Below are 13973 nucleotides of genomic sequence, written 5' to 3'. Positions count from 1 at the left end.
TTAAGGAAAATACCTCGGCGGAAAGGGAACATTCCAGAATGCGATAAGGCAGCCCCTTATCTCGGGGATTTGCCGGCAGCCCACACGGCTCGGGCAGTTGGCACCTCTCGTCCCGCCTGCCCAGGGGCTCGCCTGGGCCAGAAACGGCCTCTCACCACCTCGCCAGCGAGTCTGGAGTCCCCAGAGATGGTCAGGCCCAGGGTCAGGCTCCGGGCACCCCCCTCCTCCCGTGCTGACAGCGGGGGGTTATCGGGGGCTCCCTCCCTCCCCGGGGGAAGCTTGGGGGTCCCCAGAGGCTCCAGGCTTCCACCATTTGTTTCCGGAAGCCTGAAAGACTCTTGCTCCCCAGGCCGGAGCGATAGCGCAGCGGGGAGGGCGTTTGCCCTGCACGTGGCTGACCCGGGTTCGATTCCCAGCATCCCATAGGGTCCCTTGAGCACCGCCAGGGGTGATTCCTGAGTGCAGAGCCAGGAGTAACCCCTCTGCATTGCCGGGTGTGACCCAAAAACTTTTTTTAAATTAAAAAAGAAAAAGACTGGGGCCGGAGCGATAGCACAGCGGGTAGGGCGTTTGCCTTGCACGCGGCCGACCCGGGTTCGATCCCCGGCATCCCATATGGTCCCCCAAGCACTGCCAGGAGTAATTCCTGAGTGCAGAGCCAGGAGTAACCCCTGAGCATCGCTGGGTGTGACCCAAAAAGAAAAAAAAAAAAAAAAAGACTCTTGCTCCCCACACCCAGCCCTGCTGCAAGCTCGACCTGTCCCTGGTCCGAGCTCTTGGTGTCTGCTGCTCACGCGGCCCCTGTAAGGCGGCGGAGGGTCAGGAGACTGAGGCGCAGCACTGGCCTCGGGCTGGACACAGCAGAACGTCTCCATGGGCACAGCTTGCGTGAGGCGTGTGTGTGTGCATGTGTGTGCACATGTGGGCGCGTGTGTGCATGTATGTGCGTATGTGTGCATGGTGTATGCATGTTATGCACGTGTGTGCGTGTGTCTGTGTGTGGCAAATGCCCTGTGAGTCCCCAAGAAGCACCCACAGACCCAGAACCACGCCTGGCCCCTGCGAGACCCCAGTGGCAGCGACACCGGGGAGGGGCCCAGAACGGTGCTTCCGGCACCTTCTCCCCACCGGGAGCTCGGCTCATCCCAGGTTGAAATATTGCACAGACTGATGCACGGGACAGGGCTACCGTCCAGCCTCTGGTGCCGTGACGGCTGACCATCTGAATGACCACCCCGTCCAGACTGGGCCGTGGAGGCCCCGTCCTGACTGACCCAGGAGTGACCCCTGTGCATCGCCGGGTGTGACCCAAAAAGAAAAAAAAAATAGATTAAATCTCCCGAGGAGACGCTAGTTCGGATAAAATCCAGCCATCGGTTGTGGTGGCGACCGATCGAGCCAGTTTCAGGCCCTCATGTCTGCGGCGAGCACGGCCGTCACTCGCAGTCAGGCTCCGCGAAGCAGCCGCCACGTGAACACGTGATGGAGGCAGAGACGCCCGGAAGGCCCCGCGCTGTGGCTCACCCCACCCACGGGGCTCGGCCACGCCTCAGTCTCCCCCCCCTGCCTCGGGGGCTCCAAGACCAGAGTCCAGGAAGACAAAACCCCAGGGCCGAGGCGGGAGCGTCTGGGCTGGGGCCTAGCCTCAGTCCGGGTCGGGACGCGCCACTCCCCCCACCCCCCCCGCCCCGCCTCAGCTGGCGCCCAGCACTCGCTGTCTGCAGGGGGTCTCTCCACGGTCAGGCCCGGGCGCTCCCCTGTGTCTCCGGAGGGTCCTTCGTGCCCCCAAGTGCCCAGCTGGGGGACAGGCTCCCGGCCCCCGAGCCCAAGCCAGACCTGGCTCCCTGGCCCTCCCGGTGCCCCCGAGGCTGAGACCCCAGGGAGCCCCCAGCCCCTCTGAGCCAGCTCAGACCTTCTCCTCCCCTCTCCCCCCACAAGCCCCTGCTGGCCCCAGCCAGGCCACTCCAGACCGTCTGTTCCCAGCTCCCTGGAGCACCCACATGCGCGTTCCCCCGGAGATCTCTCCTGCCCGAGGAGAGACAACAGTGGAAAGCGCTCCTAATTAGGTGGATTCTGTGAGGGTCCCGACCTGAAATAAGACTAGTGAGGTTAGTAAACAGGGGGCCCAAGACGACACATGCCGATCAAGGGCAACTTTATTAACTGCCACGCTGGTTTTATACCCTTCTTAGCAGGGGGTTGGTACATGAGTTGTCAATCATCAGGGAAGTGTCTTCTCAGACCAAATAAGGAAAGGTTCGGGGCGTACTTTGGTGGTCTTACAACATTCCCCAAGAGTAGGTTGAGAAATAGTGGGGAGGGGAAGGCAAGGGTTTATCTGGCAGGAGCACCTGTCAGGAGGAATGCACAAGGCTTTTAGTGTAGAGGAAGGCACTCTACTCTACGGGCTTTTTGGGGTCTCGTGGTTACCTGCCCTGGGCTACTTTTACTTCTTGAGTTTAGCTATTTCCTTTGTCACAAGGGCACCTGTGCCTCAGGTTATGCAAAGCTGGTAATGGAATTTTCTGGTTTGTCCAGGGTAAAGGTTTCGGGGTCCTCTTTTGTTCAGGGTCCTGAGCAGTCCACAACACCCACGAGTCGCCCCAGGCGGTGAATTCGCAGGGTCACAAGCCCCCACGCCGTCTCCTCCTGTTCCCCTCAGTCCCGAGTGTTTCCAGGGCGACCCCCAGGACCCCAGGAGCCCACCCCCCTCAGACGTAGCCGTGACCCAGGAAGGGACCGTGGCGGACGCGGGATGTTGGTGCCTAAACACGGCCCAGCCCGGCCCCTCCCCAGTTTCCTTTGCTAGAGCCTGGAAAAACAAACACCAGGAAGACGGGGAAGAAAGCCAAAGCCGCGAGTCTGGACCTTGTTCAGAGACTCCCGCGTGTCAGATCTTTAAAGGCTCGAGCCCCGCTTCTGAGAGGACGGCCCGTCTCCGCATCCAGCTCCCAGCCGTCTGGCAGATCTGTTTCCCGCCAGGCCTTTGTCGGCTCCTTATTAGTTTCCCACCTAGAAGATGAGGCTGGCAAGATCCCAGCAGCCAGCGGGGAAGGAAAGCTCATGGACCAAAACGCAGCGAGTCTCGGCCCGGCGCCAGCGGAGGGCGGTCGGTGAGCGTGGAAGCTGTTTGCGCCCCACAGCCGCCCGGCCTCACCGGAGAACACGGGGGTCAGGGCAGCCGAGAGCTTCCCACGGAAATCCAGGCTCTGGCCTCAGAGTTCACGGCACTGGCTGGAGGTTTAAGATACCCAGAACCGGGGCCAGAGTGATAGCACAGCGGGGAGGGCGTTTGCCTTGCACGCGGCCGACCCGGGTTCGATTCCCGGCACCCCATATGGTTCCCCGAGCACTGCCGGGAGTAATTCCTGAGTGCAGAGTTAGGAGTAACCCCTGAGCATTGCTGGGTGTGACCCAAAAAGAAAAACAAACCAAGATATCCAGAACCCCGAGGGACCCCGAGGGGCCTGGGGCAACTGTGGGGAGGGACGCCCCCACCGGGCAGCTCACCCAGCAGACAAGCTTCCGGAGATGTCACTCAGCCTGCTGGGGTACCTGCCCCGAGCCCCCCTCCCCGGGCCCAGTGCCACGCCCAGAGGGGCTGAGAAGGGGCCAGGGTCGTCCAGGGTCCCGGCCGGGGCAGCCCAGATGCCCGCTGAGAACGGGCAGAAATGGCCCCTTTGCCGCCCCTCGGGAAACTAGCTCCTGACAGTAAGAATGGCAGCCGTGAGCCCGGCTGACAGGAGCCACGGGAGTGGGCACAAGGAGTGGACACTGACAGCGGGCAGGGTGTTGCCTTGCACGTGGCCCACTCGGGTTCGAGCCCCAGCACCCCACGTGGTCCCCCGAGCACCGCCAGGAGTGAGCCCTGAGCACTGCCGGGTGCTGAAAGTGAAAGAGCAACAGGGGCTGAGATGTCCGGCCCGACTGCGCCCCCGGCCCCTCTGGGGGACACAGCCCAGCCGCCCTGGCCTGCCCAAGCCCACAGCTGCCCACGGGGTCCCCTCGTGTCTCCCGGCGGGCAGGGGTGGCTCCCCATGGCTCCGCCCCTCGGACACACACGGATGCCAGCCTGGAGGAGGTGCTGTGTGGGTCCCCCGGCCCCGTGCCCTCCCCTCCGGGCGGTTCCCTTGGAACAGAATCCCAGGGAGCAGGGGGTGGGGGGCGCAGGCTGGGGCTTGATCCCTGACCTGCGTCTGAGACCAACAGCCCGAGCACCCCAGAAACTCCCCAAAAACGAAAAGAGGGAAGCGTAACACTCTCCCAGCTGGAAGGAGGCACCGCGGCGCTGAGGGCGGGGGCTGGCGGGAGGGGACGGGTGCAGGGCGGGCCAGGCGTGGGCCACTTCTGTCTGCATCCGGAGCGGGGGCTGGAGACACCCCCCAGCCTGCTCCAAGCCTAGAGGACCCTCACCCTGAGCACTGTGGGGGTCCCCTCTTGACCAGCCTTTGACCTGCCTTCAGAGAAAGACTTGGGGGTGGGGATGATAGCAGCGTGAGGAGGGCGTTTGCCTTGCAATCAAATGACCCGGGTTCGATCCCCGGCGTCCCATAGGGTCCCCCAAGCACTGCCAGGATAGTGCCTGAGGCAGAGCCAGGAGTAACCACTGAGCACCGCCGGGTGTGACCAAGAGACGCCAAAAAAGAAAAGAAAAAGGCATGGCCAAAGAATAACGCCCAGAGAATTGGGCAGTCGGACAATCAAGCTCACGAAAGGCCGCGTCCCGGCCCGTGTTTCAGAGCCCACACGCCTCCCCCTCCGTCTGGCCGAGTGACTCGGTTTCATAATACGTTCAGTTTCATAATGGATTCCTCCGAGATGTCCAATTAGTCCAATAAGAGAGAAAAATAATTTTTCAATAAAGAAATCCAACCGAACGACCCCAGCTGACGATGGGAAACCAACTCCAAAGCGATGACGCTCTTCCGAGTCCTGCGGGAACCAAGTCCCCCCAGCACCCCCCTGCTCCCCGCCCCCCCCCGAACGGCCGCCCCCTGGAGGCTGAGCCCCTCTTAGCAGAGACTTATTGGGGTGTCTGTCCTGCAGCGGTAGTCAGACTGGCACCCCGAGTGTCTGCCCTGGGCCCCCTCCGTCCCCGGGGCAGAGCCTCTCCAGAGACGCCCAGCGCCCGTCCTGCCCCGCCCTGGCTGGGCTCCTGTGGGGCTCGGGGCACGCGGCCTGCACAGGCGCGGTCCTGGTGTCCGCGTGGCACCAAGGAATAAACACGGCCCCAGGGACTCCAACCCCCAGCTAGCCCTCCCCGCCCGCTCGCTGCTCGTAGCCTCCACCCCTGCTAGCTTCCCCCCCCCCACCGCCCGCTCCCTGCTCGTGGCCTCCACCCCTGCTAGCTTCCCCCCCCCCGCCCACCCCCCGCTCGTGGCCTCCACCCCTGCGCTCTTCTTCCCAGTTTGCTGCCCCGTCCTCAGCCGCCTCTGGTCCAGCCCCGGGAGAGCTCAGCCCCGCCCCTCTCTAAGGGCTGCTGGACCCAGTGGCCCTGAGCGCTTTGTCCTCGATCAGGCGGCCAGGAGGGGGCACTGCTTCCCTGTGCGTGGACGCGGCCAGCCCCTGGCGCCGGGGCCCCAAGCTGCCCGCCACCGGGCACTTCTAGAAGAAGCCAGCAGAGGGCGCTGCAGACGGCACCGTGGCGTTTGGGGAGAACCGGGCAGAAGCTGGTGTGGTGGAGTCGGCTGGAGGAGGGTCCGAGCCCTGCCAGACCTCGTCTCCTCCCCCTCTACCCTGCACACACGCGCACACACACACACACACACACACACACGCGCGCGCGCGCACGCACACAGACTCAAGCAGGCACACGTGCACACATACCCACGTGTGTACAGACACGCACACGTGTGCTGGGGCCTGTCTTTGTCGCACCGTCCAGGAGGGTGGTGTCCCCCTGAGTGCTGTGACCCCCTCCCCAAAACTGGGCCGCAGGAGGCCGGGGCCGGCTTCCCTCTGGTCTCCCTGGGCCCCGGAGGCAGTCAGAGGACACTGTCACCCCCGCGGGGGCCGGGTGCGGGCCAGGCCTCCCCCTGCAGCTGGACACTGCCCCCTCGGCCCCCCCCAGGGCGCTCTGTCCTGGCCCACTGGCCTTCCTGACCCTGCCCAGAAGGCGGCGTGCCCCCGCGGGGAGCTCCTGCAGCCCCCTCGCCCCCCCCCCCAGGGCGCTCTGCCCCGGCCCGCTGGCCTTCCTGCCCTGACCAGAAGGCGGCATGCCCCCGCGGGCCTCCGGCCAGGGTCCCCGAGCACAGAGCTAGGAGCAAGCCCTGAGCCCCGTCTTGTGTGACCAAGACGTGCCCCCCAGAGTCCCCGAGGGTCGCGCGTGGGAGCCGGGATGCCCGCCTTACCCGTCCCGCCCACAGGCAACCCGCCCGCCACGGGCACGGGCACGCTGCTGGTCACCCTGGAGGACGTGAACGACAACGCCCCCGTCATCCACCCCACGGTGGCCGAGGTCTGCGACGACGCCAAGAACCTCAGCGTCGTGGTCCTGGGGGCCTCGGACAGGGACCTGCACCCCAACACGGAGCCCTTCCGGTTCGAGATCCACAAGCAGGCCGCGGCCGACAGGGTCTGGAAGGTCTCCAGGATCAACAGTGAGTGACCGCGGGAGCCTTGGGCCTCCCCCCACCCCCCAGACCCCGTCCTGCCCCCCACTGACCCCCCAGACCCCGTCCTGCCCCCCGCTGACCCCCAGGGCCAGGCCCTGCCACCCGCTGACCCCTCAGGCCCCGTCCTGCCCCCCACTGACCCCCAGGGCCAGGCCCTGCCCCCGCTGACCCCTCAGACCCCGTCCTGCCCCCCGCTGACCCCCAGGGCCAGGCCCTGCCCCCGCTGACCCCTCAGACCCCGTCCTGCCCCCCGCTGACCCCTCAGGACCAAGCCCTGCCCTGTGCCCCAGCTGACCCCGAGGGCCAGGTCCTGTCCTGTCCCCCGCTGACCCCCAGGGCCAGGCCCTGCCCCCGCTGACCCCTCAGGACCAAGCCCTGCCCTGTGCCCCAGCTGACCCCGAGGGCCAGGTCCTGTCCTGTCCCCCGCTGACCTCTCCGGGCTGCTTCCTTCCTCCCCCGACTCTCTTGTGGTCCATCAGCTCACAGGGTCCACGTGCAAACGCGGTCAGAAAGCTGAGCCCTGGTTTCCTCTCCCCCTCCCCACCCGCCACAGACCACACGCCCCGAGGAGACCCCACTGCCCCCAAGGGGGCGTGCACACGCCAGGGGCACAGCCCCGCCCACACTGCCCCAGGCTGAGCAGCTGCAGACACATGCCCTGAGGCGCCCCCCCCTTCCCGCCCCGTGACCCCGTGACTGTGCAGCCTCTGTGACCACCCCCCTCCTGCAGCCTCTGCTCGCTACGCCCCCGTGGCGCACAGTGAATGCACAGACGCCCGCACCGGCCTGTCCACGCCTCTCCTCTGTGCCCGGGCGGGGGCCTCCATCCCTCCACCCCGCGCCCCTCTGGCTGTCCCAGCTCTAACCACCTGCCGCCCCGGGGTGCACGTCACCGTCCCTCTGCCGACCGCAGTGACGCGCAGGGCTCTCGGGACGGCTGGTGCTCAGCCGTCCCCACCGGGGCCCGTGGAGCGGTGGTCGCCCCTCCCTGCCCGCGGGTGGGGACGCTTCTCCCAGCCCTGCCGGGACGAGCCGCTCTCCCCCAGACGCGGCCTGTGGCCCTTGCTCCTGCGTGGCATGGCCGGTGACCCAGCATGGTGGCCGCCCACGGGCCTGTGCTCAAGGCCTGGCCAGGCCGTCCTGCCCAGAGAGGCCTGTCCACTGTCCCAAGGCCTCCCTCTGTGCCCGCAGATACGCACGCGCTGGTCAGCCTCCTCCAGAACCTGAACAAAGCCAACTACCACCTGCCCATCATGGTGACCGATTCAGGGAAGCCGCCCATGACGAACGTCACGGACCTCAGGGTGCACGTGTGCTCCTGCAAGAATTCCAAAGTGGACTGCAACGCCGCGGGGTCCCTGCGCCCAGGCGCCTCCGCGCTCCTGCTCCTCGGCCTCTCGCTGACCAGCCGCCTGTGTGAGTCACCGAGCCCCTCCAGTCTGCCCACCGGGGGGTCCTGGGCCCCAGCGTCTACCCCACAGTGCCCACCCGGTGCTTCCGGCCCTGTCCCCTGCTGACCCCTCAGGGCAGGAGCTGTGCCAAGCCTCGTCCTCCCCCCACCTCCCCAGGACAGGAAAATTCCCTGTAGACGCGCTGAACTGTGGGAGCGGGGGATGGGGGGCTGGTGGGAGCCTCGAGTCCCACCCCCAGCCCCAGGGAAGGGCCTGGCCCCCAGCCCAGAAATGGCCCCGGAATTTTTAAAATCATTGTCCCCAGGGGTCAGAGCCATAATACAGCAGATAAGGTACTGGCCTTGCACGAAGCCCACCTGGGTTCGGTCCCCGACACCCCACAGTGTCCCCTGAACCCCACTGGGAGTGACCCCTGGGTGCCGAGCCAGGAGCCAGCTCTCAGTACTGCGGGTATAGCCCAAACAAACCAAAAAATACTCAGATGCGGACCGAGAGATAATGTGGACCAAGAGATCGTCCAGGAGGTGGGTGCTGGCCTGGCGTGCAGCCAACCCGGGTCCAAGTTCCCCGAGCACCACGGTCCTCTCCTGAGCACAGAGCCAGGAGCACCCCCTAAGCACCACCGGGCGGGGCCCAAAAGGCCTGATTCAATTTCGTGCTTTTTAATGTGCCCAGGCCAGTTACGGGTCCTCCGGCGGGCCGTGTCCCCGGGCGCTGAGCCCAGGCTAGAGCTGGTGCCGTCTCCTGAGAACCGTTGCTAGGACCCCCGGCCGGTGGGTACTCGGGGCAGAAAGAGCAAAACGCCTGCGCCTGGTCCGTCCCCTCACAGCAATGATTCTGACATGACTAAACAGCATCTAAGCAGACTGTCCTGCCAAGGGATGGCCACTGGGCGCGAAAGGGGCAGGCCGCGAGCACTGCGTGGGGAGGGCTCGCCCCTGCTCCCCAGGGCCAGGCCCCGCCCCCAGGGCCAGGCCCCGCCCCCAGGGCCAGGCCCCGCCCCCAGGGCCAGGCCCCGCCCCGGCCGGCCGGCCGGCACAGGGCCTGCAGGAAGGGGGACTCTGGGTGTCCAGGCCTGGCGCACGGATGCCCCGGGGCCAGCGGGGGCTGAGCCGTTGCCAGCCAGTCCCACGCAGGGAGGAGCCGAGTCACCGTCCCCGTTTGACCCCAGGACGCGCCTCAGCGCGGCCCAGCGTAAGCGTCTCTGGACAGTTGGTCTGGACGGTGGCGATGCCGTCGATGGGCTCGGGCTCGGGCGCCTGGCCCAAGGTCTCCCTCCTCCCGGCCCCCAGGGGCGCCCAGCAGGCCCGGAGAAGCTGGGGTAGAGCCGGGAGGAGGGACGAGCTCGGGCCTGCCCGGGACGGGCTGAAGCAGGCACCTGAGCCCTGTGACTCGGACTCCGGCAAGAGGCTGCGAGGAAACGGTCTGTCGCACTGAGGCGGGACGACGGCACGCCAGGCCGGAGACGCCCCCAACCCAGCCGCTGTCCGGAGGAGAACTGGGGAGGGAGGCTCCGAGTGGTACTGGACGTCGCCGTGTTACCTGCGGGGCCGCAGAGGCAGGGACGGTCGGAAGCTGGAACGGCGGAGAGCTGACCCCTCCTGGGAATCAGCAGCCGACTCCGCTGACCTCGTCCTCCGGAGACCCCCACGCTGTCCCTGCGCCACGCAGAACGGGAGACGTGGCCTTATGCTCAGGAACTATCCAGAACTTTCCAGAACCGGCGGCCAGCCCCCCCCCCCCCACCCGCCCCCTGCCCTGTCGTGCTGGGTTCTGAGGCTCCCCTCTGCGCCTCCCCCACTTCATGGAAGAGGAAGCGGGGCTCCAGGGGTGCTGGGGCGAGCCCCCGAAGCCGGCAGCCCGCCAGGTGGACGGCAGGGACGGTCCCCTCGGGCCAGCTCCCGGGGCTGCTCTGCGGCCGGGCCGGGGTCCTGGGCGGACAGAGCTGTGCCCCCCCCAACAGCCCCCATAAAGGAAATGAAACAAACGGCAAAGCAGGAAGAGGAAGGTGAGTGAAACTATGTTTCACTGCCTCCTTGGACAGGAGGCCTGACTCACCCCAGCCTCCCCGATGCAGGGGGCGTCGCCCTGGGCAGCATCCCTGCGCCCTTCGAGCCCGCGGGGAGTAACTCAGGAGCAAACACCGTCCTAGGCCGTCGGACGCTGCTTTCGGGTCAGCGGCAAAGCGCCACCAAAGGCCAGAGCGCGGGCTGGAGCCACAGCACAGCGGGAGGGCGTGGGCCTTCACGCGGCAAGGGGTCTGATCCCGGCATCCCACAGGGGCCCCGAGCACCGCCAGGAGCGAGCAGCTACAAAGGCCAGGGCCCGGCGGCACCCACGGGGCAGCGCCGGGGGGCCGGGCGGGCACCGGCACCGCACGGCTCTCGCGGCCAGGCCTCGTGTGTGGGAGGCCTGGGGCAGGGTCCCAGCTCCGCAGGGGGCCCCGAGCGCCCGGGCGTAACCCGCTGGCGCCAGCACTGCCGCCCCCCCCCCCCCAGCATGGCCCTGTGAAATGAAATTCTCACCTGAGGGGACCAGAGCTAGAACAGACGTGGCTTTGAGCCCGGAACCACACGGACCCTCGCGTGTGGCCGCGCAGCCCTGGGGACCCCCGAGCACTGCAGGGCCTGACCCACAGCGCACCCTCGGGCCTGGCACTGACCTGCGGGGGCTCCCTGCAGTGCTCAGGGGGTGTCTGGGCCACTCCTGACAGTACCCGGCCAGCCAGGCCGAGAGCTCAGTGCTCAGCGTACAGTGCTCCCTGGGCCCGGGGCATTCAGGGTCCCCCTGGTGCTGAGGTTTGAACTTAGATCCTGCCGTGTGCCAGGCATGCGCATGCACCCCTGACCACTGAGCTGTCTCCCAGGAGCACGGGGTACTGGGGGGCTCCCCCCGGCCCTGGCTCAGGGGCCACTCCCGGAGGTGCACGGGAACCAGGAACAGGAGGGAATGAGGCCAGTGGTGCCTCTGAAATGTCTTTTCGTGTCCTTCAAACACGGGTGGATGGTCCGGCTCTCCTGGTGCCCAGGGGTTCAAGGTCCCGAGGCAAGAGCGACGAGAAGTCGCGTGAATGTCAAACTGAAGCCCAGAGACCGCCAGCAGCAAAGGATCCACCTGCTCAGCAAACAACAGAACCCAAAATGCTGGTGTAGAAAATAACCAAAATCTCATCCGGGCCCGAAGTCCTGAGGCGCCTCCTCGCCCCCGGGCCCCCCTGGTTCCACCCAAATGGCGCATTGCAAAGACTCTTTAGTCCAGAATTCTGAGACGCTCTTCTGCCTATTTTGAACAACTAGCCCCTGAGCGCAGTGGGGCGGGACCCTCGCCCTCAGCTCTGCAGGCCAGGGAGGGACCCCCAAGTGGACGTGTAGCAAGAGGAACTGTCCAGAGCCAGCACGCAGCTAGCCTGTCCACGTCTTTTTTATTTTCTTTTTGGTCAGCGATGCTCAGGGGTCACTCCTGACTCTGCACTCAGGAATCACCCCTGGTGGTGCTCAGGGGACCATATGGGATGCTGGGAATCGAACCCGGGTTGGCCACGTGCAAGGCAAACGCCCTCCCCGCTGTGCTACTGCTCCAGCCCCCGTCCAGGTCTCTCTGTCACCATCACCTGGCGTGCGAGTCCCAGGAAGGTAGAAGTCGGGACTGAGCTGGCCTGAGGCGGGAGCCACGCCACGGCCGGGAGGGTGCGCGCCTCGCCGGCGGCAGGCCCAGCTCGGGTCCCAGCACCCGTGGGGTCCCAGCACCTCGCAGGAGAGACCTTGGGCCGGGAGGACGCCCGTGCACTGCTAGGGGTGGCCCCAAAGAAAGGTCGGGGGGGGGGGACGGGAGTGCTCCCCCTCTGCCCGGCCACGCCCACGCTGGCCACAGATCCGAGCTGCTGCTCGGAGCCCCCGGCCCCTGGCCGCTTCCCACAGTGGCCGCAGGACGCTGGCCTGAGCCCCAGCTCTCCTGAGACTCGAACCCAGAGAACCGCTGGCCCCACCGTCCACCGTCAGCACCAGCAAAACTGCCCGGGCGGAGGGGACACGCCCTGACCTAACGCTGTCTGTGTCCCCCCAGGTCTGTGAGGACTCGGACAGCCGGAAGCTCCAGGGCCGCGGGACCCCCCGCTGGAGGACGGCAGCTGAGAGCCCCCCCGCAGAGCCGCACGGCACCTCCCTTTCTTGCTCTGAGGGGAGCCCGGAACCCCTCGCCCCGCCCCCACCCCAGTGTTTAATGACCACGGCATAAAGCTCGACTCTCCGGGAGCAGGGACCCTTGCCAGCCCCACCCCCGCTCGGTGGCAGGTTCCCGTGTCTGTGTGAGTGTCTGCGTGTGTGTGGCGGCTGTGGCCGGGGGTCCCTGCCGCAGGGACAACAGGAAGGGGCCTGTGGCCTTCTCCAGCTCTCGCCCTGCCGGCGCCACGGACACGGGCCGCGGCCGCCGTTCTTTCCCCTTGGCGTCGGGGCCGCGGGCTCTCCCGGGCGCGAGCGGGAGGACCCGCCCCACGCGCCCCTGTACAGACACAGCCCTGCGCGCCGTTTCCTGTACCCACGCATACACTAGAGTAAATGCAGGTAGTTTTCAAGGTTCCCTTTTGTGTGACTCGACTACCGTTGTTTGCAAACCTGAAAATAAAGGAGGTTCACTACGTACGGCAGACGCCAGCTTCTTTCCCGGCACGCGCCCGCGCCCCGCGTCTCTCCTCCCCGAAATGTCACGGGCCGTCACAGTCACGGCTCACTTTTCCCGCAGGTAAAGGTCGTGGTGGCCAGTGCCCTCGTCACAGGGCCGGCCAGTGTTTCAGTGTATCGGGAGACAAGGCACGCTGACACGCGCTTAGCCCCCGCCCGGCTCCCTCCCCGCACCACCCGCTGGAGGAGGAGGAGGAGGAGGAGGAGGAGGAGGAGGAGGAGGGAAGAGGAGGAGGAGGAGGAGGGAACAGGAGGAGGAGGAGGAGGAGGAGGGAAGAGGAGGAGGAGGAGGGAAGAGGAAGAGGAGGAGGAGGAGGAGAAAGAGGAGGAGGAGGAGGAGGAGGAAAAGGAGGAGGGGAAGAGGGGGGCAGCTTCTCTCTGGGCCCCTGAGGCCGGGCCTGGCCTGCGGCAGCCCTGTGCTTTCGATGGCCCTTGGGGTGCCCTGCTGGTCTCCGACTCACAGTGGGGTCAGCCTCGTCTGGCCCCCAGCACACGCGGTTTTGGGCCCGGGGGCCTCAGCGACGCTGTGCTACCCTGGGCTGGTGACAGCCGTCCCCCGTGACCCCCTCCTCTGACTTGGGGCTTTCTCTGGAACAAGCGCCCGGCGGGACATGCTGCCCCAAAGGGCCTGAGCGTTGTCCAGGGACACGAGAGCAGACCCCGGGGCGGGCCTGAGCGTTGTCCAGGGACACGGTGCAGGCGCTCTCACCCCCTTAGGGAGCACGCTCGCTCCTTCCTGCCCCCAGCCTGTCCCTCCAGGCCAGGGGACCACCAGGAGGAGCACGAGGGGCCTGGCCCCGAGTCTCCAGGAAGCCCAGCCTGCCTGCAGGCACCGTGTCGGGGCCCTTCGCCAAGGCAAGGAGAACCAGGCCCTCCGTCCGGCGGGGGCGAGGGAACCGGCTGCCCAGAGCAGCGCAGGACATGAATTCGGGGTGAAGGCCCCCGTGACCAGCCAGCTGCTCCTGTCCCTTACTGGGGCCCGTGGCCTCTCTCCAGGCAGGACACGCTCTGCCCACCTGCCGGTCTCTCTAGTCCTGCAAACAGACCAATGTTTTGGGATTTTTTTTTTTTTTTTTTTTTTGCTTTTCAGGTCACACCCGGCGATGCACAGGGGGGTCACTCCTGGCTCTGCACTCAGGAATCACCCCTGGCGGTGCTCAGGGGACCATATGGGATGCTGGGAATCGAACCCAGGTCGGCCGCGTGCAAGGCAAACGCCCTCCCTGCTGTGCTATTGCTCCAGCCCCCAGACCGATGTTTTAATGCATTTC

General features: G+C 66.5%; 1 protein-coding gene across 1 annotated transcript in view; it reads left to right on the top strand.

Annotated features, from left to right (window-relative positions):
* The window catches only part of CDH13 (cadherin 13), a 700004-nt gene extending 687341 nt beyond the window's left edge, over positions 1–12663 (top strand). Inside the window, exons 12-14 of the mRNA XM_055146163.1 lie at positions 6366–6599; positions 7806–8030; positions 12089–12663. Of these exons, the coding sequence (XP_055002138.1) occupies positions 6366–6599; positions 7806–8030; positions 12089–12096 (467 nt within the window). The 3' untranslated portion in view covers positions 12097–12663. The remainder of the gene's footprint in view (positions 1–6365; positions 6600–7805; positions 8031–12088) is intronic.
* The last annotated feature ends 1310 nt before the right edge of the window (positions 12664–13973 follow it).

Source organism: Sorex araneus, chromosome 8 (genome assembly GCF_027595985.1).
Source record: "Sorex araneus isolate mSorAra2 chromosome 8, mSorAra2.pri, whole genome shotgun sequence".
NCBI lineage: Eukaryota > Metazoa > Chordata > Mammalia > Eulipotyphla > Soricidae > Sorex > Sorex araneus.
The sequence above is the reverse complement of the archived record's forward strand: the minus strand, read 5'-3'. Positions and strand labels throughout refer to the sequence as shown.